At 39.5% G+C, this 27,545-nt stretch overlaps 1 protein-coding gene across 2 annotated transcripts; it reads left to right on the plus strand.

The window, feature by feature from the left end:
* LOC306872110 (prolactin receptor-like) lies at positions 1-27,216 on the plus strand. Of its 2 annotated transcripts, none has more exons than XM_079420509.1 (9): positions 1-200; positions 14,782-14,879; positions 21,092-21,209; positions 21,312-21,481; positions 22,751-22,929; positions 24,015-24,168; positions 24,259-24,346; positions 25,073-25,142; positions 25,768-27,216. In XM_079420509.1, the coding sequence occupies exons 2-9, from the start codon at positions 14,789-14,791 to the stop codon at positions 26,392-26,394; spliced, it is 1,497 nt and encodes a 498-aa protein (XP_079276635.1). In that variant the 5' UTR covers positions 1-200; positions 14,782-14,788; the 3' UTR covers positions 26,395-27,216. The 2 variants fall into 2 exon arrangements, with proteins under 2 accessions (XP_079276635.1, XP_079276634.1); XM_079420508.1 differs by having other exon boundaries at positions 81-205.
* Positions 27,217-27,545: the final 329 nt, after the last annotated feature.

The following is a 27,545-nucleotide window of genomic DNA, read 5'->3' on the forward strand; positions in this document are numbered from 1 at the left end:
ACTGTATGAATGAGGAGCGCGTGAGTCGGATGTCTATGGTGCTCTCAAACAGGTCGCGTTGCATCTGCTCCGCTTGAGTCCCGCCTCGTAACATCAGCGCGGGGTGACGCGCCATCAGGCGGAGCGACGCGTCCGTCGCCTGCGGTTCGTCTGAGGATCGCGCCGCGGCTGCTTTAATGGTTTCCAGGATTCATCAGAAGGTAAGGTAAGGTCTTTCTAACGAGAGCAGACTCTTGATGACTCTTACAGGTGAATGTCTGCGTTTGTTTGTGTGGATCGATATTGTTTGCGTTACAAGCTGCGTATAAAAGTATTATTTATGCTTTTTGTTTCACTTGATTTGACACGCAACTGATATTCAATCGGGTGTCAGTCTGTTATTGCTTTATATAATACATGTTTATCTTCGAGTTGAGGAAAGCAGATCTGTCATTAGACGCGTTTCCACTGAGAATGCATTGATTCATCGATTCGCTTTTCGAGACTCAATCCGTGTCTCATTATTTATTTCACCCCTGAAAGTTACAAAATGGCGTGAAAATCAGAGTATTTCTCCTTTTTCTTGTGTGAACGACAATACGAGTGTAATCCCAAATAAATACAATACATGGCATTTGTTAATCAGGCACAGAATGCATTAATAAATCTACATAAAAGGACATAAATCATAACGCGTGGCGGTCGGTGAACAGTATCCGAGCAGCTTCCACAGATGTGTGTTCGGTCGGTATATTTGACTGGGATCTGTATGTTTGTGTTGAAGCCTCATAAGAAGGAGAGTATTAAATGTCTTCGAAGTTTGATAATTATAAGTGAATATAAAACGAGAAGCGCGTGGGGTTTATCGGTCAAATCATGTTCTGCTGTGAAGCTCAGGATGTCAACAGGTCAGTTTGAGCTGCAGGGCGAGAACATGTCATTATCATTGATTCTGTGAAAAGTCCTCATCGTGTGTGTGTGTGTGTGTGTGTGAGAGAGAGAGTGTGTGTGTGTGTGTGTGAGAGAGAGAGAGTGTGTGTGTGTGTGTGTGTGTGAGAGAGAGAGAGAGAGTGTGTGTGTGTGTGAGAGAGAGAGAGAGTGTGTGAGTGTGTGTGTGTGTTACCCCCTTTTCCACCAAGGCAGTTCCAGTGCTGGTTCGGAAAGATGCTTTTGTGCAGAGAAGGTGAACGTCTCCTCAGGCTTGTTCTAGAAGACTTTTGCACAAAGAAATGAGGTTTGTGCTGGAGACGAGTTTGAACGCGCCGTCTCATTCTGCTTTAACAGCGTGTGTTTTAGTTTGTTGGTCTTATGAAGGAGTCACTCACAGCTTGTTTGTCTTGACATTGATTGCATGATGATGACATTCACAAACTTGCTCCACACCGATAATCTTCATTATATAATTTAATTTAATTATTTTGGTGCTCAGAATGTGCTCTGCAAGTTTCCACCAGTAGTGTTGTATAGTACCCTGTAAACTCAAACATTGACATTAATATTACCATACACAGTAACTGAGCTCAGAAAACACACTGTGTTCAGCACAAACTGAGGTTAATTAAGCGAAGCCGTACTCAATGTAGTTTTGTTGATGGTTTTTGAGACGAGTGCATGTCTCAAACAGTGCGGTTTGAGATCTGTTTCATTTGACCCGGTTCAATGACAAATGAATTTGTGTTAAAATGCCATTTGATTGGACACACAGACTTCGATACTGATAATTAAAGCTGTCAGAGTCCTTCAGTCAGACCTGGGCTGTGTTTCCCAAAAGCATCGTAAGCTTAAGTACACCATAGACCTTTTGAAACCAATGAAGCTACGATCAACTTAGGCTTACGATGCTTTTGGGAAACGCTGCCCAGGTTAGTGAAGAGTTATGGAGATCATGCATGACTTCACATTATAGACATACAGTATGTGTATTTCCAGCATATACAGAACCTGACACAATCACTGTAGATGTTCGTTTCCAGTGTTTGTGATGAACGTATCTCACAGTAGCTGTGAATCAGTATTTATGTGAAGCCTCGGTCACGATGGGTTTTCTCCAGTAAACACGTCTGGTCTGTTTATTAACTCATTGATTGTAAATATAACAGTGTATTTGGAGTTCATTGTATATCAGCGATTATTACTCAGTTGTGCAGTGTTTGATGTGATTGACCCGTCACTGGACTTTTCATCACAATTTATGGTAACAGTCAGCGAGGTCTGTGATTGGTGGATCTCTCTTTGGGTTTAAGTGTAGTTTGTTTCTTCTGTAGAGCTGCTTTGAAATCGTTTTGAAACTGATCAACTTATTAAACTGAACCAAACCAGCACTGAACTGACTTAATCTGAATAATGGCATTACTGTGTTTTTTCACAGCAGAATCTGTATTTTCATCATCATATTTTATTTCTGTGAAGCTGCTTTCACAAACTCTGTATTGTATAGAAATAAAGCTGCCTTGACCTGATGATCAAACATGATTTAATGAACATGTGCAGAGCTGGTGGAGATCTTTCTATATTATTATTATTATTATTATTATTATTATTAAATCAGTCTCTCGTCGGAGAACATGAATGAGATTTTTATTTCCATGAGTTAAGCGAGTGACGTTAAGAGATGTCAGATGAGCGCATTAATGAGAAACGGCCTGTTGATTTGTGTAGAGAAGAAAGAGGCTGTTTGTCATCAGATATCTTCATTAAAGCTTGTCTAATTACAGCCGTCGTCTGTGTTCAGGCATCCATCAGGACAGTAGAGGTCAGTTTGTTTTTGTGGACGGGTCAGATCACAGAGAGTTAATGCGTCTCACACACTCTTCTGCTTCAGAAAGATCCAGGATTACGGAGAGCAGGTTTTTATCGGATGATGGCGAGGTGTGTGTGTGTGTGTGTGTGTGTACGGTTCATCGGTCCTCACTGACCCAGATGGAGATGATGTCCACATGCCTCAATGGACAGTCAAATGCGTCTGAAAGCTATTGATTCTTGACTTTTCCTGCATGACATAAATAGCTCAAACTCTTGAGATTCAGACCTGGCAGTGATTTTATCGCATGATTGTATGTTGATGCGTCACCAGCGCTGGTTATGCCTCAATTGGTGGTCAAATAAAAACATAACTATGAACAGCTTAGTAGTTGTATTCATGACATTGAATAATGTTTTAAAGAAAGAAGAAAATAGCTTGTGAATGGCAGAACTGGTGATCGGCGTATGTTTGTGTGGAGTAGAAAAGAGCAGTGTTGTTGATATTGTTATTCACAGTAGCTTTACATAATGTTTGTTGTAGAATCTAGAATAAAAACTGATGATAAGACTTCATGAGAATCTGTAGACACACGTCACGACCAGCGGATTGTTTTCATGCGTTTAGTTTCATGCGTGCTCTTTTAAAAGCTTTTTTCCCTCAGAAAGATTCAGGAATGACAGTAAAATGTTTGATGGCGGTGTTTCAGAGGTTCTGCTGAATTCATCCTTACACAAAAATAGTATTTTAGTCGTAGAAACTGTCCTCACGTTTGAAACTTTCCAGTCCTGGCACACAATACACACAGATGTGCGATGAAGAGTTTCTAGAGCTGGAAGTGTCTAATACTGAGCTGTCTATGGCCCTGAGACGAGTGAATCTGGTCTGACGGGCTTGAGTCTCGTTAACAGGAATATAAAGACTCCTCGGCCTGTTTATAAGCTGCTGTCACATGATCTGGTGTAAGTATCTGGGTTCTTCCATTGTCTCACCTGTGAAGTCGTCTTCATGAACATGACACACACACACACACACACACACACACACACACGTCACTGCGACTGACCGAAGAGTAAACAAGCCAATGTTTAACCCTTCAGAGAGCCATTACCAGTGGTGAATGTTTGCTCTGGTCTTGAGTTATAGCAGATGTTTAATATTTAATGAGAATCATATTAAAGGATGAACAGGTGGAGATTGTTAGTCGTTTATGTGCTGAAGTGTCCGTCTGATTTCGATCCTCGTTTCTACAGATGCTTTTGAAGTGGAAAGGGCTTTTCTCTGCACTTCTCCTCTGCTTAGTTTTCTAATAAACCTGCCATTATATTCTCTGGATATCACTGGCTCTGTGATCAATAACTTGTGTTCATCTATTGTAAATAGCTGCTTTTGTTAATACATAATTGTGTCCCTGCAGCACAGAAGCAGTCATCAGTAACACAGGTATATTTGTAGCAATAGCCAACAATACATTGTATGGATCAAAATTATACATTTCTCTTTTATGACAAAAATCATTAGGATATTAAGAGCATGTTCCATGAAGATATTTAGTAAATTTCCTACCGTAAATATATCAAAACTTCATTTTTGATTAGTAATATGCATTGCTAAGAACTTCATTTGAACAACTTTAAAGGAGATTTTCTCAATATTTAGATTTTTTTGCTCCCTCAGATTCCAGATTTTCTAATAGTTGTATCTCAGACAAATATTGTCCTATCATAACAAACCATACATCAATGGAAAGATTATTTATTCAGCTTCAGATAATATATAAATCTATAAATTATGATTGCTTTTGTGGTCTCCGGTCACAAATGTGTACACAGTTTACTGAGGTAAGTGCTTGAAAATAGAACCTGTTATGCCATGTTTCAAAGAGACTTGATGCTGTGTTTAAGATTATAGTATGTTCATTTCTTTCTATCTTTGATTTGGATTCTTATGGCTGATGGTGGTAATATAGTTTACTTTTTGCATGTCATATTACAACATAGTCAGTTTATCGTGCAAGAAATACAGTAAAATCCAACTTACCAAACCTGAATCACAGACAGACAACAGATAATAACCAGGGCCCGTATTCATGAAAACTTTTAGTGCTAAGAGCTGCTCCTAGTAACAAAATTCTTAGAAATGTGGGTGTTTCCTCTTAAAATTAAAGAAAACATCCTAGTAAAGAAACAAGTAATTCAGAAAGCATCTTAACCCTTAAAAGAGGTCCTAAGGTCCAAACTTGTTAGGAGTACGGACGAGGACTTTTAAGAGGTTTAAGAGTTTCTTTAGCAGCGGAGAAAATGGATGAAACATGAAGAGGGAGAAGAAATGTGTTGCACACGATGCATGAGAGTGAGTTAATAAGACACTACACATTAGATCGTGTTTGTGATGATCTTATTAAAGACACGCTAACATCTCAGACACCACGCTGAAATGCCATAGCGCCACAAATGGACGTAATCACTATATTAACATATTTGGCAACTGGAAAAATGCAGCTATGCAGCAGTCATGATTTGGGTCTGTTACAGCACTTATGTCGCAGTTCATTTCCTATAAAATACGTTAAATATGACAGCATGGTAAATAAAAAATAAAGAATATATATACATATATGTGTGTGTGTGTGTGTGAGAGAGAGAGAGAGAGAGAGGGAGAGAGAGAGAGGTAAAACAGGAAAAATTACAAGTGAAGGCTTATTATAAACCCTACTCTTAGAAGCGCTCTTTTATTTCCTTCTTGGACAACAAACCAATCACAGTCTTCAAAAGAATGTGTCATAGCTAGCAACGGGGTCGGCCCGGCTCCTCACGAAGATAAAAGTTTTTGTCTTTTCCTCGCCGCTCTCAGATTGGTCCTGAATCACTTTTAAGCTAAGACTCCTAGTTAGACATTTTTAAGCTAAAATAGAAGCTCTCTAAAAGGATTCTTAGAATCTTTAGGAATACAGGCCCAGGACGTTAGTGTTTTTACTCAGAGATATGTTTAACTGATTTAATTTCAGTCTTGTATTAATGTTAAATGTCATAAATATTACTTTGTTCTCGCCTTGAAGATAAGCCTGCAAGCCGACGTGACATTAAAAACAATAAATATATATTTATATCACAAATGCTGATACAGGAGGTTGTCACCAAACGTGTGGATCTTAACAGTGAGCTGATGTTTTCTAGCGTTTACTTGTCGCCTTTGAGAATATCAGACTCTATTTGTGAGCCAAAGAGCAGAGAAACACATAATTATTTCTCTTTTATCCTCCTTCTGCCGTTACGTGAGTCTTGAGCCTGGAGCAGAAAACCAACAGATTCAATTATTTACACTTGTGTGTTTAGTTTCTGTATTCATACAGCGTTTGGAAATGAATCAGCCAGTCAGACTGAGTGAATCTCATAAAGCCGAGAATGTCCCATCCAGCTCACGTTAAACCCCAAAGCAAGAAAATAACAGATTAAGTGTTGCTTTATGAAAATTAATCCTGTTTGCAAGAGCGTTATTTGCATTGTGAGGCTTATTGCTTTATTAACTAAACACCCCCACACATTCTTATTATTGAAATGTGCCAAAAAATAATGACTACATGTTAATTAATTAGTTAAATATTTACACATCATGGTATTTTTATTGTGCTGCCTGTATTTATTAAAAAAATTATTCAAAGACATTACAGTAATGAGAATTAGGTGTAAAATGTGTTTTAACTGTCATGACAATCTTGACCTTAAAATAGGCTTCATGAGCATTACACAACATGTCTTTTCATTGTTTTATTTTTATTATTACATTTAATTGTATTTATTTTCTGACCAAAGCCTGTTTTTGTGAGATTCTCTTGTATAAGTATTGACACTTTGTGCTGCGCTTTATTATTGAGTCTCTGATGCTTCGTGTCATCAGTGTTTTGTCACTGCTATTTTTAGACATGTTCATACACGTTAAATATCACCCGCTTATGAAACGATGTAAATATGACGTGCTGTCGTCATAATTCAGTTTGAGACGTGGCTGCTGTGATTTCCAGCATCGAGATGTTTTCTCAGTTTGTGATTGGCCGGCGTTGCAGCAGGAGGTTTGGTCGTGAAGCAGCAGATTCTCGTGTCAGATGTTGCCCCAGTGACCCAAAGCTCAAAGACAATTAGGTGCAAAGTAGATCAGAAGCGGCTTTACTGCTCACACGCAGCGGATCTCCAGCGTTACCTGAGTCCGAGTCAAGTATATTCAGAGACGTCTCTCATCACACACACACACACACACACACACACACAGCCTCTGTCTGTCTTTATTACTCTTTCTATTACGCCTCCATATGAAGATCTGGTTCAGTGGAGCCGTGTGTGACGGTTGTTTGACTAGGGCTGGCTTAACTCTCTGCTAAAAGAATCTTTACAGAATCTGACTGTCTGAAATCTGCAATGAAACTTTTTTTTTAGGGATGCATGATGAGAAATTTTACCGATAACCGATAATTAAGTCCTTCTCATGGTCGATACCGATAAGTTCATATTTTTATATTATAATTTTCATATAATCTGCAGTTTGTGCACCCAGGAGAATACAAAATCTAAGATTCACTGATTAAACTGATATTTTAGTAGCTCTGGCCTAACTATAGCAAACATCAGTCCTGACTCTTTTTATTTTTTGTGTAAGGCACCACAATACTTTGTAACATTTGGGGGAAGTCGTGGCCTAATGGTTAGAGAGTTGGACTCGTGATCCAAAGGTTGTGGGTTCGAGTCTCGGGCCGGCAGGGATTGTAGGTGGGGGGAGTGAATGTCCAGCGCTCTCTCCACCCTCAATACCACGACTGAGGTGCCCTTGAGCAAGACACCGAACCCCCAACTGCTCCCCGGGCGCCGCAGGGTGTGTGTTCACGGTGTGTGTGTGTTCACTGCTGTGTGTGTGTGTTCACTGCTGTGTGTGTGTGTGTGTGTGTTCACTGCTGTGTGTGTGTGTTCACTGCTGTGTGAGTGTGTGTGTTCACTGCTGTGTGTGTGTGTGTGTGTGTGTGTGTGTGTGTTCACTGCTGTGTGTGTGCGCATGTTGGATGGGTTAAATGCAGAGCACGAATTCCGAGTATGGGTCACTATACTTGGCTGAATGTCACTTCACTTCATCTGCAATTAACAACTCATTAACAACAAATTTATATTCAAATATTTCATGCATAAAGAAATGCATCTATTCAACGTTTTTAGTGCACGAGGATGAGAAAGTTATATAGTCTTTAAGCAGTGTTGGGAGTAAGGCGTTACAAAAGTAATGCATTACAGTAACGGATTACTTTTTGCTGTAACACAGTAGTGTAAGGCATTACTAATCAATTTTCAGTAATATTTTACGTTTACATAGTAACGCTTGCATTACAACACACTTTTAGCCCCCAATTATTATTATTATTTGTTTAAATTTAATTTAAAGTCAGGCTCCTACTTTTTTATGTCCCTAGGGCCGGGCTTCGGGCCAATATTAACGTCATAGTTCAGATGTGGGCCGGGCCTCGGGCCTGTTTTAGGCTTCTCCTTATCTTTATATTTTAGACATCCATCAATTATTGATGAAAAACAAATTGCGGCGCTGGTGGAAACAACATGAGTCTGTAGCAGAGAGCCGTCAGCACAGATGAAGAGTTCTGCTTCAAATACACGCAATAAAGCAAAATCTCCAGCAAAAGTAATTACCATGAATGTGTCCGGGGGAAATAGTAAGGATTCGCCATCTCCTCGTTAGACGCGCCTTTAGAGAGAAGTGCATCTTCACGGATAATGATTGTATTAAATAGTTTGTTTTTGTTTTTATTTCGTTAAGTAGCAATTTAAAGCTTTCTTTAGATATATTTATCATGTCTGTGAGGCGTGTATTTCGGTTCATTTTTGTGAAGCGCTCCTGTTCGAGATAAAAGGACGTTTTGTTGATATTGTGAGTGCACACAAATAAAAGACCCTTTACAGTTCAGAATGATGTATTACTCTTACCTTCATGAGCAAAAATTATGGCGTAAGTTGTTTCCATTGAAAAAAATTTGCAACTGATTGCGCTGATGCCTCCATGTCCTGCGCTTTAGCTTCCACTCTCCGCACAAACTACTGATGCAGCGCACATTTATCTAGGTTTAACGTTTAAACATTGTTATATGCTTCAACTGTTTTAGTATATCTATAGATTTTATTTTAGGCAAGTCGTGATGATTTAAGAAGGCTAAATGGATCAAACATAAGCTATGATCAGCCTGCCGGTCTGCCGCTTGGTCCTTACTTTAAGAAAGAAAAACTTATTTAATGAACAAAAAATGCTCCAAACGTTTTTTCTAAATGATCTTAATAAAAAGCCAGAACGAAATATAAACACTTTGCCATTAGGTCAGGGCTCTAGTACATTATGTCATTTTAGAATGTTAAGTTCTACTTCTGTAGATATTTTGGTGAAAGTAACTCAAAAGTAATACAGGAGTCATGTAACGCATTACAATTCTGAGACAGTAATATTGTAAGGTAAGGAATTACTTTTAAATAACAGTAACAAGTAATCTGTAATGTATTACAGTTTGGAAGTCTTTAAATCAAGTGTTGTCAAATACATTATAAAAAAAATGCATTGACATTTGTCAGCCTCAAAAAATTAAAAACAAAAGTGCATGCTCAACAAAAATAAAGTGCATCCTCATTCCAATTGTTGTTAAGTCGCAACACCGGTCATCACTCGCCCACCGCAGCACTGTCCCTCACTGTCATTTAGATTTTTTTAATAGCAATAAAAATAATTTAGTTCAGTTAGAGAACAGACACTACAATTAAAACTGAACGCGGCTGCTCAATGCAGCACACCAAACGAACGACAGTCGCGCTTCACAGATCAGATTTAATTTATCACGTGAGGAGAGAGAGTCGAGCTGACTGACAAGAGTGAGGTGAAAAACACAAGACGATGGCAGAAGAGTTTCAAAACCAAATGTAAAAGCGCCTGTTTTAAATGTATTTTTGGATTTTGAAAAGCCTGTTGACCTGCCATTTATCTAAGGTGATATTGGAAGGTCTATTTATTTATTTATTTTTTAAACATTCGTTTCTCATTTAGCCTATTTGGTTCCACAGTATTTGCTGATTTTTATTTTATTTAAACTGTGATATTTTTCCCATTATTTTACATCAAGGTGTATGCAGTCCGTGCCTCAAAACTTTCCATCTCACTAATAAACGTTCTACATTTTAGAATTATTTGTTCCTCAGTCTTTACTGATTTTCAGTTTTGTATAGGCCTACCATGCATATTTAAAATTTGTAAGTTATCTGTTATTTTATATTAGGCATATAGCATGGTGCATTTTTATTCGTTTTGTTAATAAAAGTTAGCTATATGTTGTATGTTGTAATTGATGCCGAATTGCCGTTAATTTAAAAGTGAAAATAAAATATGCACGGTGCTTTTACAAGCTATTTAAGCAAAGGAAAGTGAGAAAACTCAAGTGAACTAAAAACAAACAACTGCTTGACGCCGAATTGCCACTAATTTGAAAGTGAAAATAAAACGCGCACAGAGCTTACAAGCTATTTAAAACCATAGGAAAGCGAGGAAAAGAGAGAAGACTCAAACGACGTCCACCCCCCATCCACCGAGGTGATACTGGTAAGGTGTTGACACACGTCGATTAACCAGTGGGAAAATTTCCTCACTGTCACAACCCTACTTGATGGCTTTTTTCCTCCTTTCGGAATCCTTGCTGAACACACGCTGGAAATAGCAATGGCATTGTCCTCCTCTGCCACCGAGAAAAACTTCCAGACCAGCGAAGACATGTTCGCAAATGATGACGTAATGAGCACAACACATGCTGAGAGTCACTGCAGTTTAAAGCTGCAATCACTTGCACTCGGAAAGAAGATGAATCTCAGATAAATCAGACTGATTGATTGATTTACCAGCAAGCATACTTTATCTGATCTAGTTATTGGATTTAATTTATTTATCGGAGCAATAAAAATGATGTCATTTTCTCTCATATCGGTCGATAATTTATCTGTCCGATAAATATCGTGCATACCTACTTTTTCCTTATTCCTTGCAATATTACAATATATATAAAAATGTAAGATTATTAAATCATTATAAATTACTTTTGGTCTGGCAGTAGTCTGTTCCATCCACATTTGAACCGCACTCCAGTGGTTTGAATCTTACCTCTCAGATAGGTCACTCAAGGTACCTTGGAGAGGTGAGAAGTCGCAACATCTAGCTACTGGGGTGCCTCAGGGCTCAGTTCTTGGACCACTTCTCTTCTCTGTCTACATGGCATCACTAGGTTCTGTCATTCAGAAACATGGCCTTCTGAAACCATCACCTACAACTCAACCTAGCTAAGACAGAACTGCTTGGGGTTCCATCAAACCCATCGTTTCATCACAATTTCACCATCCAGTTAGACACATCAACCATCACTCCTTCAAAAAAAACAGACACCTTGGAGCTATGATTGATGATAAGCTGAATTTCTCAGACCACATTGTTAAAACTGCCCGGTCCTGCAGATTTGATTTATTCAACATCAAGAAGATCAGGCCCTTTCTTTCAGAACATGCTTCACAACTCCTTGTTCAAGCTCTTGTTCTGTCCAGGCTGGACTATTGCAATGCTCTCTTTGCAGGTCTTCCAGCCAGTTCTATCAAACCTTTACAATTAATCCAGAATGCGGCAGCAAGATTAATTTTTAATGAGCTGAAAAAAAATCGGCGGCGCTCGTGTCCTCACACTCCACAGGTTTGAGCTGTTGGACATGCATTCATAAAGTTTACAGCAGCAGGGAGAGCCCATAGTCAAACCATGTTACATAGTGAAAGTGATTTATTTATATTTACATGTATGGATTTAGCAACATTTACAAATAAGGAACAAAAGCAGTTCGTCACAGAGCCAACGATATTCAAAATATACAATGGCAGGTTTATTAGACTATTAGATTATTACCCACTGACTGACCCCGCTGACTCCACCCACTCGCTGACCTGCCCCACTGACTGACTCCACCCACTAACTGACCTGCTCCATGGACTGACTCCGCCCACTGACTTACTCCAGCCACCCGCTGCTCTGATATTTTCCCTCCAGTACTGCTAACATCGCTTCTGTTTACAGTCTGCGTGAGCAGCATCTATGTCTGTTTGCAGATGCTACAGTACGTGTTGCTGTTTGTGTTTGCTGTAAACACTATCTAGCACTATTTACACCTTTGTAGTGCAGGACTCCGTGTAATTAGCCACTGGCAACGTTTAAAGAAAGCGTTCAGATGTCTGCTGGTGATTCAGTTCAGATGTTTAACCGCAGTGCAAACGTCTGAAGAGAAGCTGTCGTCTGTGTGCCAATGAGACATGTTTGTTTTTACATCATCATGACCCTCAGCAGACAAAAGCAGCTTATTTAGCAGCTAATTAATGGAGTGTGTCGTCGCTCGGTCCATCTGGCGTTGGCTGAAGTGACCTGATAAAGGTGGTCAGTGAGCGTGTGCAGCCCGATCTGGACGTCAGATTAGTGCCAGAACCCTCAGAAAAATCATCTGCATTCCCCAGGCACAAGATGGGATAGCAACAAATAATTAATGCAGAATGCATTGTTAAAAATACAGATAAAACATCAGTGAAAATCAATTTGTAAAATCCCTTTTTTTTTCATGTTTACAATGGCATATTGGGCCTTATTTCTACAGATTGTTTTTGGAATGCACTGAAATCCCTTTCATTTGTGAGTTTATTAGCCTATTTGAATTATGAATTTCAAGTCACTAATGGCATTCGTTGATTATCAGCCCATACTGATGGAGTGGTTGAGTTGGTAGCGTCAGTACTGGTTAGTAGTGTCCCTGGATTGAGGGGAGAATAAAGATTATCTGTCATGTCGGTTTAATCTGGTGACAATAGCGGCGTTGGTAAATCTCTGCTCATTCTTGCTGTTCTTTTTAAGCTCTTAAGCTCCTCCAGATATTGGACCAGCTTTAGTCCGAATGCATGCGGGAGCTTCAGAAAAGGCGTTTGTGTTTGTGTGTTTGGGATGATTGAGCATGTCCGAGTTCATACAGATAATGACTAGCTTGCATGGAGAAAGTGTTAGCAATCCCATCATGCCCCAGCAGACGTCCACATACATGAACACAGATCACCGCTTCTTCCAGCACAATCACGGCTTTCATTACAGGGCTTTACCAATTAAAGACGCTTTTATAACACACGCATGTCGTCACTCTGCTTTTGTATAACATTATTAGATCAAACTTTGGTCTTTCGAGGAAACGGTGTGGAGATTAATTATCCGATTACAGCTTCTGACCGATTATTTCATTACTTTTGCTGCTTTAACCATCTGTGTTTCTGCAGTGAAGGAGATCTGAAGGAGTCTTGACTGTTAGCAGACAAATTACTCTCTTCATTAATGTGTCTGCTTTTATTGTCAAGCCAAGTCACCATTATTTATATAGTGTTTTTTTACAATACAGGTTGTGTCAAAGTAGCTTTACCGTATTAAACAGGACATTTTGACTAGCGTTGTTTCCATCCAAAGTTACGAATTAAGCGTAGGCTATGTGCAAGATTTCAAGAAATAAAGGAAATATTTCACTCTATGTGTAATGAATCTATATAATATATGGGTTTCACTTTCTGAAATGAGTGACAAAAAATATTGACCTTTTTCAAGATATTCTAATTTTTTGAGATGTACCTGTGGTTATCGTAGGCTATGATGCAGGTTTTCTGAAAGCATTCCAGACGTTTAATGCTGTTTAATGTCGTGAAGGTCAGAGAGATGATTTCCTCCACTTGTTTAAATGATCTGTCAGTAAGGAGTGTTTGTGTTCGTCTTCTCTAACCGACTGTGTTTAATGTGGGTCAGTGAGACTGCAGGCGACGGACGGCCGAGTCCTGTGATCAGTCTCATGATTCTCATGTGCGTGTGTGTGTGTGTGTGCTTCATAAATTGACTCTTTATTTTTCATGGCTTTAAAGTCATTGGTGTACAATCATGAGGACTGAAATGAAAGCCTGCATGTTTGCGCACATCTGTTTTTTTTTTTATTTAGAATTTAAGCATTCATTTACTCTCCCTCATGATCTTCCAAACCTGTCCGACTTTATAGACGTTCAGGATATTCCCAACAATGTCTTTGTTTATGCATGCAATGAGTGATGTTGTTTAGTTCCTAACGTTCTTCAGAACATCTTCAAATCATGCAGGTTTGAAGGACATGAGGGCAAGTAAAAAAGTCATTTTTGGGTGAACAATCCCTTTATCATACAGTATCAAATGCTCTGTTGAGGATGATTGAGTATTGAAGTCATGGGGTTCACAGATTTGATTTTACTGTTATGTTTTCTTATGTGAGATGAAATAAGAGGCCATAGGGTATATTAATGCACAGCGTAACGATTTCTATTTATATGCAATTGAAACATCATTGCCGTGTATTGCTGCCTATTTAGATTTACCTGCTAAACGAATGTGGAAGTGCTTTATTTTCAGTCGTGTGTGATTTCACATCCAGCAAACAGCCATTGACTGAATTTACACATTTGAAGTCTTTTCTTGTGAGGTTTCGCTACCATTTAAAGACAAAAATTGAGGCCAATGTTCCAGTTATTTCAGTTCCCATCAGCCCTTATCAACAGATCACAGGCTTTGTACATATACTCTACGTCTTTGAAGTTGTGTGTGTGTGTAATAAGAGTTGACATTTGAAACATCATGTTGACGTTTGTGTATTCGCCGTCGGTCTAAATGTTACGCATGTGTGTGCATGTCATACACGAGTGTGGATGAAGACAGAGATCTTCCAGCGTTTTATTTCCACTTTGGATTGTAATATAGAAACATGCACTCTCTGTAAAGCACTCTGTTGTTTTTGTTTTGTTTTGCTTTTTTGGTCTAGCCTTTTTTTCTGTGTATCATGCATGTTATATAATCTTGATGTGCTATACAAATAAAATGAACTTGAACTTGAAAAGCACTACAAGTAGACATGAACTGAATAGTTGTAACCTGCAGTGAAGTGTGTATGCCCTGACGATTGTGTGTGTGTGTTGCAGACGCGTGATGCTGTGGTTTCTGCTCCTGATGCTCCTCTGGACGCTGGTCACTGCAGTGTTGCAGGCATCCACACACACCGCCGCCGGCCTGCAGGACAGTGAGTGAAGTTCAATACACTAAACACATGATCGATATGATCAAAAGTGCAAAACATCAATTATTTGAGTCACACACATCCTGCAGCATCGAGTTCTTCTTTATGTTGTGCATCGCTTACATTATTAGTGAAAATGCAGTCAAACCAAAATGTATTCAGACACCTTCAATGTTTCTCACATTTTTGTAAAGGTCATGGACTTTTAGTTGTTTTTCCCTGTTCCTGATCTCCTGTCTTTTGTTCCTTTGACCTAGTTATCCTGAGTGGCCCTGATTAGTTATTCTGTTCACCTGTGTTCATTCAAATATGTCATTAGTCCCCCTCTTGCTTTTGTATAAACTCTCCCCATTTCTGTTCTATCCTCATCGGTTATTATTTGTCAATGTGTTGTGCTACCCTGCTCCTAGATTCCTTGTTCTCTCTGTGGATTATAATTAATAGACTGTTCTTGAAGTTACTCCTTCATTGAGACAGCAACTTGTTATCAGTTTATTCGCTATAGATTCGAAAATAATAATAAAATATGAGAAGAACTCAGAGTTAAACTGTGTCAGAACAAATTAATCTTGATAATGTCAGATAACTTTGATAGGTTGAATAGCTCCGCTGTTGAAGACAATTAGATGATACCAATTTAGCCGAACCAATCACCAAGCAATGCTTCGTTTTGTTCAGTCTGTGGTGTGTGGTGGGAAAAGGTTGCATTAGCAATTAAAGAAAAAACACTTCAGCAAAACATGCTCAGGTCAAAGTGTCCCGCAAAAAATAATTTTTGCTACCAAATTTTAGTGGTAGTCCACTGTATGATGCATTTTTGGGTATAATATGTAACAGTTTACTTTATTTTGCTATCCTCGCTTACATAAATGAACTATACTCCTGGTTTCACAGACGAGGCTTAAGCTAGTCCCAGACTAAAATGCATGTTTGAGCTGTCTCAACTCATAATATCTTGCTCTGACTTATCTTAAAATATGTCACTGTTCGGTGTCAAGATGCACACCTGTAATGTTTTCTTCTAAGGCATTTTTGTAAAATTTGCTTAAATATCTTTAACTAAGGCCTAGTCCTGGCTTCAGCTAAGCCCCGTTTGTGAAACCGGGCCATAGAGTCCTGCACCCATTAGTAAAAAAATATCAAATTATATCTGGTGTCTAAATAATTTTTGGTTTGACTGTAAAAATATAAACCGATGAATCAGATATGTGCAGCTTATACAACAACACGAGAGGAAAATCTAGTTAAAACAGATCTAATTAGTCTCCATAACACACACACACACAGTCTTTACCTGCTGAGGAAACCCTGGATAATCGAAAATAAGGCCAATCTGTGCAGTTACATAAGATTTACCACGGTATCAACCTCTGCACCGGTGTATTCACAGCAGCATGTTTACAGTTGTACATTTACCAATATTCCCACAGTTTTTGAGTCAGCGCCGCCGGATTCTCTCCTCAGGATGAGTCTGTTTTAACGAGACGCTGTATTCAGAAAATGCTGCATCACTGAAGCTCTGTGAATGAACTTTATTACTGCTCGTTATCATCAGCAGTGCTGTAAATCTGCAGTATGATGGAGTAATCTATAAATCACAATCTGATTACATGTCATGTGAGTTCACTCCATTTCTAGAGCTGTTTGTTCAGATGTGGTGTTGTGAGGATTCAGTATTATGCTGATGTGAATAACTCCCTGTAGGCAGCAGCGTATCTTAAATAAATCATTTTTACACGAGCCGTCGATCTTGAATTATACATTCTGATGCGCGCGAGGCAGAAAATCCCAATGCGTGTTCCAGACGAGCGCTGATGGGAAGAGAGCTGTTAATTCGTTTAGACGGTTCAGATGGGTTAGTTAGTTAGTTAGAGATGAGTTTGCAGATGAGTTCCTGAGGTGAATGGAGCTTCAGCACTGTTTGTTCCTAATGGGTGTTTCTCATGGGTCTACTGAGGCAGCTGTTGGTTTTTCAGAGGAAAGGCTGGGTTTTCCAGTTTGAGATCAAGTGGAATGGTGAAGAAATGCAAATTGAATACAATACTCCAATATGGTCTCTAAATGTAAATTATGAGACGAGTGTTTGGAAAAGTGTGTGAGTCATTATTTGTTCTAGTTCTGTGTGTAGAGGACAATCTCCATCATTGCGTCTGAAGTGATGCCAGAATCGAGTCTTGGCACAAACAGCATTAAGTGTCAGAGTTTTGCTCAGACTTGTCTGTGTTTTGAAGGCCGTGTGATGACATGCATGTTCAGACGGGGATGTGTTCACGATGTGGTATTTCTGCAGGTGTTGCTGGTGTTCTTCTGCTGTTTGTGTGGCATGATGAGCTCGTTCGACTGACGATAATTCATAACGCTTTTGCCGTGTCAAAGGTCACGAGGACGTCTCCGAGGAGACCGGCAGAGAGGAAGGGCTGGAGTGTGTCGAGACCGCGGTGTTTGAGCCGGTCATATGCTGTGAAACATAAAGATTCACTGATGGACGTGTGTTAGATCCTCTGGTGTGAGCGGCCGCTGACCCGAGATCAGTGCTGCAGGAGGAATCTGTGTAACCACGAGGCTCCATCACTGGAGATCCAGTCAATTCAGTTTACTCTGCTTCATAAAACTGTGTGTGTCTGTGTGTGTGTGTGTGTGTGTGTGTTTGTGTGTGTCAGTGTTCATATTCAGTCTTGCTGGCTTTTAAAGGCAGCGTGAACTGAGATTTATATTCTGAGTTATGTTTTCAGTCTTGTCATATTTTAAAGTGCTCCTATTATGGATTTTTGAAAATGATCTTTCATGCAGTGTGTAAGTGAATGAAAACATCCTGCAAAGTTTTAAATCTGAAAGTGCACCGTGTATAAAGTTATTGTCTCTCAAAAGAAAGAGTCGAATCTGAATCATTGAAATGAGTCGTTGTTTTAAACGAATACCAATCCTTTCACGTTGACATGAACATAAACATTAGCAGATTCCCCGCCCACTTGTTGGTCTTTTCGTGTTGGTCTGAATGAAAATGCAAATTCATTCTTTGCCACTAGGTGTCGCTTTTCGTTTCCCCGGTAACGCTGTAAACAAAGCAGCACTGCACTCACAAGCACTTCTTTAAATGAAATCGACCAATCACCGCTGATTAGCGTCATGCAGAGGAGGGGCTTGGAAAAATGAATCATTGAGCGAATCATTTGGGAGTCATTGAGCGAGTAAGGTAAAAATAAATGCATATTATAAGACAATGAAAGTGTTTTTTGACCTTGCATGCATGTCAACCTGTTGTTGGAGACTCCCAAAACCAAAATATAAACCTTTCATAACCAATAATAGGGACACTTTAATGTTTTTGCATTACCTTCTTTAATAACTCAATGTAAAAACTGACCGATCTAAAATCACCAGTCAAGCAGCTTCTCTAATGATTGTGTATGAACTCTACAAACTCTGCTGAACCTTTAAGCCGGTTTTAACTGCTCATTACTGTGTTTATTACTCGCTCACAACGCGCGCTCTGTGTCTGTGTTTCGAAGGAATATAGCGGCTAAATCAGATTAGCATAGTTGCTAGCATTAGCTCACATGTCATAATCTCAAACGGGCAGAGAAACCTGCATAATGGAGTGTTTTGTGTGGAGTTTTGCTCTCAGCAACTAAACTTGCAACTATAATAAGCGAGTCGGTATCCGTCGACGAGCACGCGCTTCATCCGATTAGCACGTCTAATTGAGCACGTCTGTGAATCAAATGAAGTTAGTGGAGTTCATGTTCAGTCATGTTCAGGGAGAATATTTGAATGTGACTGTCAATCAAACTCACATTCAGCTCTGCTCCGCCCACTACCAGCGTCCAATAGCATGAAGGTAAATAGGATGTGTATTCTGTGTTACGCTAATAATTAACTAGCACTACTGTCAGGGGTGCTGTTATTGGATCACTGGATTGACCAATCAAAAACACAAATATCGGATTTTTAATTGTCTTAATTGCCGACAATGTTGTTCTTCCTCATAAAGTTTTATGTTCACATTTGATGTTGCAGTAAGAAATTACAACACCTGCCATAAAACTCCACTTATCCGCTCCCAGTAGAGTAAACGATCAACCCAAAGAGCTTGATTTATCACAGACAACATCCAGGTCAGCACTTGAGTTGTTTCTGCACCATTCACGGTAATCAGATCCTGAGCAAATGATCAATTTACATTAAAGGGATAGTTCACCCAAAAATGAAAATTAGCCCATGATTCACTCACCCTCAAGCCATCCTAGGAGTAAATGACTTTCTTCTTTCAGACGAATAGTTATATTTAAAAAACATCCTGGCTCTTCCAAGCTTTATATAGGCAGTGAATGATGGTCCAGATTTTGAAGCCCAAAACGTCCGTCCATCTATCATAAAGCATTCCACACGGCTCCGGGGGGTTAATAAAAGCCTTCTGAAGTGACGTGAAAGAAAAACATGCATATTTACAACTTTAAAAATGTAATCTCTATCTTCTGCTAAATGTTGAATTCACGAGAGAGTGGCGTTCCAGCAGATGACATAAGACGTAGTTTTACAATACATTAGGCATTGTTACACACAGACAACCGATGCCGTGTACATAGGGCATATAGCATAAAGCTAGTTTGAAGCACTCGTCCCTGGTTAGGCATTTACATAAAATCATTTGTTTGTATAATGACATTACAGGCTTTACAACTGATTGGGATGCCTGACCCCAAATTAGGTCAATACAATAGGTCAAATGTGATACTATCATAGCATGCATAAACATTTGATCTGCTTTAAGACATATACATGGTCTGCTCATATGAAAACAGTTCAAATTGGTCGTAATAGTCTTAACATGGGCATCAAACTTAACCTTGACACCTAAATATTTTAAATTCACTCATTTCCTTTTGGTCAGTTTTGATTTTAAATACATTCAGTGCTTTGTTCTTTAATGAAAAACACATTGAAACGGTTTTGTTGTAATTTAAAGTTAAACTGTTATCACCGGGAAACACTGACCAGTTGTCTGGTCAACATTTCTGCAGCCAGATGAGAAGTTTCTGCTATTACATAAATAATTGTGTCATCTGCATACATTTGACAATCAACCTCCTTGCAAATTTCAGGTAAATCATTTATGTACTGAAGGAGTGGATGGCAGATCTACAATGATAATATTAAGATCATAATAATATTCATTATAATATTTCTTGAATAATTATTAATCAGTTACATTTATGCATGTTAGAGAATAAGTTGATTATAGCTTTAGTCTGCCTTTTTACTCTCTAAGAAGCTGCTCTCAGTGTGTGTAACCATGTCCGATAAGGTTTAGGGCTGAGGCAATCTTCAAGTGTTTCTCTGCGTATGTGTGTTAGTATCTGTCTGTACAGGGAGAAGCGCAGACAGACCCAAGACAAACGTTCTGCTGCCGATGTTCAGCGTATCAGATGTACGTCTTTAGAGAGGCGTATTGCGTCGGACCTCTGATCACTCGCCACTAAAATAATCATCAGAAGTTATGCTTCAAGCTTGCGTCCATATGTGGAAATTGTCTAAGTTTATCCAGGTTTTGGAACCAATCAGAATTTTGCTGACTTCTGCATTGACGCAATTAGCAACCTCTGTTAGGGTATAATTGTGGTGATTTTTGTATTGTAAAGCAGGTCGGCCTACGAACTCCGTGCGAGTGTTGAAGCTGACTTCTGCGGATGAAACTGCAAACTATTTCTTCAGTAAATTTCTTTAATCGCAATCTGACTCCTGTTTTTTTTTCATCATACCTGATCCATGGGTTTTAACTGTTATTCCCCAACAGTACAAACAAAAAAGCAACGGACCCAATATTGAACCTTGTGGTACACCTAGTTTGCATAGTGTAAGCTCTTTCCCTTTATGTCAAGTCACCTATATTTCTATAGTGCTTTATACATTACAGATTGTGTCAAAGCAGCTTTCCAGTGTCAGCAAAGAATCAGTTTTCCAGTTAAAGTCAGTTCAATGTTGATTCAGTGATGTCATCATCAGTTCAAATAGTATCTGAAATCAAGTCAACAATAAAACTGCAGCATACACTCATAACAATCAGAACATTATTGTGCATTGCTGTGGATGCTAATAGAGTAATCATTAAAGCTGAATGTGCCTTGACTTTAAAAAAGGTTTAACGATGTACTTTGTCAATAAACATCTTCATTGAGATAAGTCATTGTTGTAAGTCATTGTTTCTTATATTGCAGATGGAACAAGACCGTATATTTACCGCTGCCGCTCACCCAACATGGAGATCTTCACCTGCTGGTGGCGTCCGATCGTGAATCAGGACAACGTCACCTACACGCTCCAGTACACCACAGAGTGAGACATGAGTTAAACACACTTTACAGATTTAGCAGATCAGTGTTGTTTCTGTAGTGTCAATGACATGATGAAATTAACAGTGGTCATGTCGCCCCACAGTGGGCGTGCTCCTCAGGAGTGTCCCGATTACGTGAGCGGTGGCATCAACAGCTGCTTCTTCGATGCCAAACACACTCAGGTCTGGGAGGTGTACTGCATGAACGTGACGGCGCACACGCGCACCGGACCCATCACCTCCCACAAACACTGCTTGGACGTGGCCGATATAGGTAACGAATTACTCTGAAGACACAGCTGACATAGGAAATATTAGTATTAGTATCATCTCTTCTGACTGCAGTTCTCCAGTTTCATTCAATGAGCTCGGCACTTTCTAAACCTAGCATGCATGCAGCTTTCTTATGGCAGATATTGAAATACCCCAAAGAGTCTGAGTTTATCTCGCCCTACACTTCTTTTTTGGCATCGACGTTTCCATAAAGAGCCTTTTCAACATCCATACACCCAATTAAAGGGTTGCACTTTATTTTGATAGTCCACTTTAGACATTCTACTAACTTTAAGTAACTTTGCAACTACATGTCTACAAGAATCATTACTGGTTTAACAAAGAACGATTCAGTCAACAGTTCTAGCGTGAGGCACATTTTCAATATCCAAAGAAGATTTTTCTACTATAAAGATATATTTGTGCAATGGGTAGGTCCTATGGATGTTGAAAGTTTTTCAAGCCAGCAAAGATGGCAGTAAAAACCCTTTATTTTTAAGAGTGTAGACCCTTTCCATTGTAGGGCTGTTACGATAAATCGCTGCATCACATCAATTCTGAGATTTTCCGAATGCATCGTGATTCTCTCTGAAATCAATTCTGAGCTTAGTTTTTAACAGCAGATGGCGCTCTACTCTCATTTTTAACCGTAGACTCAAATGCGCACAAAGAAAAGCACCTCGGGTCAGAATGCTTTTATGACGTGAGATTAATGTAAACATAGCCCACTGTGAACACCCTTGTAATTCGCTTCAACCTTTTCGAATCTTATGAATGATTATTTAGGTTTAAGTGAGTACGGCTGTTTCTAAAGCATGCAATCTGCTGTTCAAAACTAAGCTCAGAATCGACTCTGAATCAAATAATTTCTCGATTCGCAATGCATCGATTTATTTTCCCCAGCCCTATTCCATTGGTTTTTGTTTTTTACACTTTTAAAAATAAAGGTCCCAAAAGGAGCAATCGAAGCGATTTTTGCTCCCCAAAGAACCTGTCATTGAACAGTTCCTAAAACAACTGAAAAAGATAGTTAGCAGTGGAAAAATATTCTTTACATTATTAAACACATTGGAAAAAAAGGTTATTTTACTGACCACTGAAAGGATCTTTGGGGAACCGAAAATGGTTCTAAATGCCTCCATGTTATTATAAATGTTCAGGCTTTCACAGCTCAGCTTGTCTTCATGAACTCTTCTGTTTCTCCTGAGGTTTGCTGGAGCGCTGATGTTTTATCATGTCTGTTAACGAGTCTCATGTGCTTCGTCCTCAGTGGAAATCGACCCGCCCTTTAACCTGACGTACATCATGCTGAACGAGAGCGTGGATGAATCGGGCCACAGTATTCTGCTGTCCTGGCTGTATCCGGTTGAGCCTCAGGTGCGCGAGGGCTGGATTACGCTTGTCTACGAGCTGCGCTACAGACACCTCGCTCAGCCGGACAACTGGAGGGTACGACACGAGTCTGTTTGCAGCTCCTCCATTTTCATTATAACAACTTAGAAAAGAAATTCTTAGAACAGTTTTTTTCAACTGCTTCTGAAAGCTGACACTGAAACAGCAGAAGCACACATATCAAATCTGCAAACCCATACACTAATCCATTTATCCAATTATGGGAAGTGTTCCCGGTTCCGGTTCCTAATTATTGCAGCCTAACAATCCTTTAACGGATTTGAATATTAGAAGCGTATTAGTGTGTTATGTGTAAGCCAGGTTAAAGAGATGTATCTTTAATCTAGATTTAAACTGGCAGAGTGGGTCTGCTTCCCGAACAGTGTTAGGTAGATTGTTCCAGAGTTTGGGAGCTAAATAGGAAAACGATCTCCCGCCTGCAGTTGATTTTGATATTCTAGGTATTATCAAATGGTCAGAGTTTTGAGAACGTAATGGACGTGGAGGACTGTAATGCGATAAATGTGTTGTGTTTGCAAAAATCTAACAGGAAGTATCTTGATTTCCTTTTGCAAACACAACCAATCAAAATTTCACAGTAGTTCATCATCACTAACTCCTCACATGTGCATCACTGAACACCAACCGATCTGTAAACACACAACTACACATGCTTGTATTTATTTTCTTTGGTACTGTATAATATTGCATTCATAACCACAACTGCTTACAGTAAAAAAAAAAGTTTGGTTTCAATCTTGCGTACGTGTTTACCGTGAATTTTTCAACATCTTTCTGACAATTACTTTCAATCTTGAACAGAAATGTACACAGGAGCTCCTGAAAGGAAAGCTTTAGGTTTTGAAAAACTGTGTGTATATGATCTATCCAACAATATAATATTATGGCAAAGGTGTTTGCTACATAAGATAAATGTTTGCTTTTGAGATGTGTTTGTGATATTTTGAATGCAGTGCTTCATTTTGCAATTTTGTGTGTGCAATTCTTGGACTTGTGTTGAAAAAAAGTTGAAAAAAAAAGAGGCAAAGTTTTGAAAATGTGTGTAAGCAGTTGAAAAAATCTAGAAGACAGACATTTATGGTTGAGGGCTTGTGGGTGAAGTGTGTCGTTGGTGTCTGCAGGTAAAAGAGCGTTTGCGCGAGCCTCATGTGGAGCTGCTGGATCTGATGATGGGAAAGTACGAGTTCATGGTGCGCTGCCGCTCCACCAACAGCAAACACTGGAGTGCATGGAGCGAGTCCATCAACGTCAGCATCAAAAGCAGACCTCTGTCCGGTACACGCACACACACTCACACTCACAGGACCCGTCTGTCACGACTGATAGTTGCAGCTCTAAATGTCGCTCTGTCTGTCTGTCTCTCAGATCGAATATTGGCCTTGATACTCGTGACCAGCATTGTCATCATGGTCTTCCTCGTCGTGGGTTTGGGGATCGCTCCGCGAGGCAAGAGGTCAGTGAGTTCTGGTCTCTGTATCGACAGACTGTCAACATGAATTACACAGATGGATCTGTAGATCTGCATCATTGGGTCACATGGGAACATGGATCCAGAGGCTCGGTCAGATGTTCAGTTCAGTTACGAACAGTCACGACGTCTTTCACATTTTCTCTTACTTCGAGTGAAAATCTGTCAAATTCTGGTAGCATGCTTAGCTTTGAGAAACACATAAAACAAACCCAAATGCATTATAAAAAACCCCAATATGTATGAAAAAAAAACTGAAAAATAATAAGAAAATTTAAGAAAAAAACTCTTGTTCTATATAACTAAAAACCTACGATCACCTACATTGTCGGGAAGTAGATTAAAAAACATAAAAAATTGTTTATCTGAAAATTTAAAAATGCAAAAAGTGAGGCTAAGAGTTAGGAGATATAAAAATAGTATAAAAACAATAGCAGTCGAGTGTGTGTGTGTGTGTGTATTTACTTTTAAAGTGAGTTAAATCTGACCAAACCTCCTTTCGGGGTTGTCCTCATTTGTAAAAAATAAAGTAAATAAATAGCTTTGAATTGTTTTCTGTAAGGGTTAGTGTGTGGGGTAGTGATGGCTTATAGTAATTATAACTAGCTGTTTATAAAAACAACAGAATGGAATGTCCTTATTCAGATAATAGATGTGTGTCTGTGTGTTTTCTATCATTGACCTCTTTCTCTGTTTGTGTCCCTCCTGCAGAATTAAATCCTTCCTCCTGCCACCGATTCCTAAACCGCGCATCCCAGGGATTGAACCGGTTCTGCTGAAGGTCTGAGAGTCCGTCACACATCACACACCTGTTTGAGTTATTAGTAGTGTTTAGATCAACCTTCACTAGTACTAGTGCTGATCAAACCTCCAACAGTAAGGGCCAGATTTACTAAACGGGGCAAATTAGCGTTAAAGCGCAATTCCATAAAACCGCCGATGGGAGGGGAAAATTCTGTGTGATTTAATGAAAATGCACACATTAAAGAACAAACGCAACATCTCATTTCCATAATGGCCAGCCCAATCTACCAAGAGCAGCGCAAATTAGCGCCTGCTTTAAGACATGCTTTTTTGTGGCATTAAATAATGGCGCAAATGCCAGTAATTTGACGAGCGTAGAAGTTAGTAAATCACATTGCATGATTCATTTTAATACTCTCCTCCCATAAATTTTGCGTCTGAAAGGGAAACTCCTACAAATGCATATTCAATAAGATCAGGCACAAAAATAACTGTCCACTGTGTGTCTTTAGTAAATCCTGACAGTATTATTTTAACGCAAAAAGATGGTTTGCGCTGGCGCAAGCTGTTAGTAAATCTGGCCCTAAGTGTTGAATGATTTGAGGAACCACGTGAGGAAGAGAATTTGAAGAATTACCTTCTGTCCTCTCTTGTTCCTCCAGAAGGGGAAGATTGACGAGATCAGTCGTCATTTCTCCAGCTTTCACGGCTATAAGTCACCACAGTACAGCATGGAGACATGGTACCATTTGAGCATGGATACGTGTCCGGCTGCAATTCCATATAAACGCGAGGATGCACCAATCGCCGACGGACAACCGCCTGCGCAGACAAGCTACTGTGTCAGTACCCCCTACTGTGAGGAAGCCACGCCTCTTTCAAATCCTGACCCCGCCCCTTATTGTGAGGGAGTCCTACCTCCTTCAAACCGTGACCCCGCCCCTTATTGTGAGGGAGCCCCACCTCCTTCAAACCCTGGCTCCACCCACCCAGAGCTCATGTGCGTCCCAGGCATAGACTACAGCATGATTCTAAACCCCACCCCGCCGCATGCCTTCTACACCTGTGTGAAGGATGTGACCCCCGGCGGAGCGCTGCACCTGGTGCCCTGTCTGCCCGACGCTCTGAAGAACACACCCTACCTGCAGTTCACAGACGACTGCGCAGACAAGAGCAGCCAGCTGGCGGCGCTGCTGGAGAAGCAGATGGAGGCGCTGTTGAGCTCGAGCGACTCGGACCCCAGCGCAGCTGCCCTGCCTTTGCTACCTCACTCATCAGACACGAACTAAGGCAAACCTGGAGCTAACACACATGCGACGTACAACCACACACACACAAACACAGTCGGCGAGTCACGTAGTCTGTGCTGGATTGTCTCGATAGGAAACATGACTGGTGTTTCTGTTCAGAACGAGCGCATTCACTGCCTGATTCACAGCACAAGCATATTTATTCACTGCACTCAGCGTATCAGATCAAAGCAGGAGCTTCGCATCAGTGTACTTGACTTGAACTATATATGTGACCCTGGACCACAAAACCAATAATATCACAAGTGTACATTTTTTAAAATTGAGATTTATACATCATCTGAATAAATAATCTTTCCATTGATGTATGGTTTGTTATGATAGGACAATATTTGTCTGAGATACAATATTTGAAAATCTGGAATCTGAGGGAGCAAAAAAATCTAAATATTGAGAAAATCTCCTTTAAAGTTGTTCAAATGAAGTTCTTAGCAATGCATATTACTAATCAAAAATGAAGTTTTGATATATTTACGGTAGGAAATTTACTAAATATCTTAATGGAACATGATCTTAATATCCTAATGATTTTTGGCATAAAAGAGAAATGTATAATTTTGACCCATACAATGTATTGTTGGCTATTCATAGCTTTCAGTCATGTGACCGGCTCGACGACGTGGAGGGCAAAACATAGAACTGCAGAACAAGCCTCAAGTTTCCATTAGTTTCCCCGCCGCAAATATTTAGATCACCTCTCAAAAGAATAAAACAAGAAAAAAAAAAGTTTGGACATTTTAAAAATCGTCCAAACCCCCTCCAAAAAATCATGGACTTGATTTGAAAAAGCTTAATGGTCGTAAAAAAAAATAAAAAAATTCCACTTGTGTTGTTCACTCTCAAAAATGACCACCATTGGAAATGAATGGGAAATAGACAAAAATACGAAAATACAAAGATGATTTTGTGTGTACAATCTACAAATCAGCCACAATGCAGAAAAAAATGTGCACAGCAATGAAAACTTAATCGATTAAGCCTGAAAACACTGCTCAGTAATTAAGGAATGCACAGCACTGAATATATATATACGGCTCTACAGCCATCGAACGGCTACACCGAGGAATTACAGGGCATTTTCTTTATTTTTCCACAAGGTGGAACAAATCTGCCTTAATTCAATTGTTTTG

The sequence above is a fragment of the Barbus barbus genome, assembly GCF_936440315.1.
Source record: "Barbus barbus genome assembly, chromosome: 7".
Classification (NCBI taxonomy): domain Eukaryota; kingdom Metazoa; phylum Chordata; class Actinopteri; order Cypriniformes; family Cyprinidae; genus Barbus; species Barbus barbus.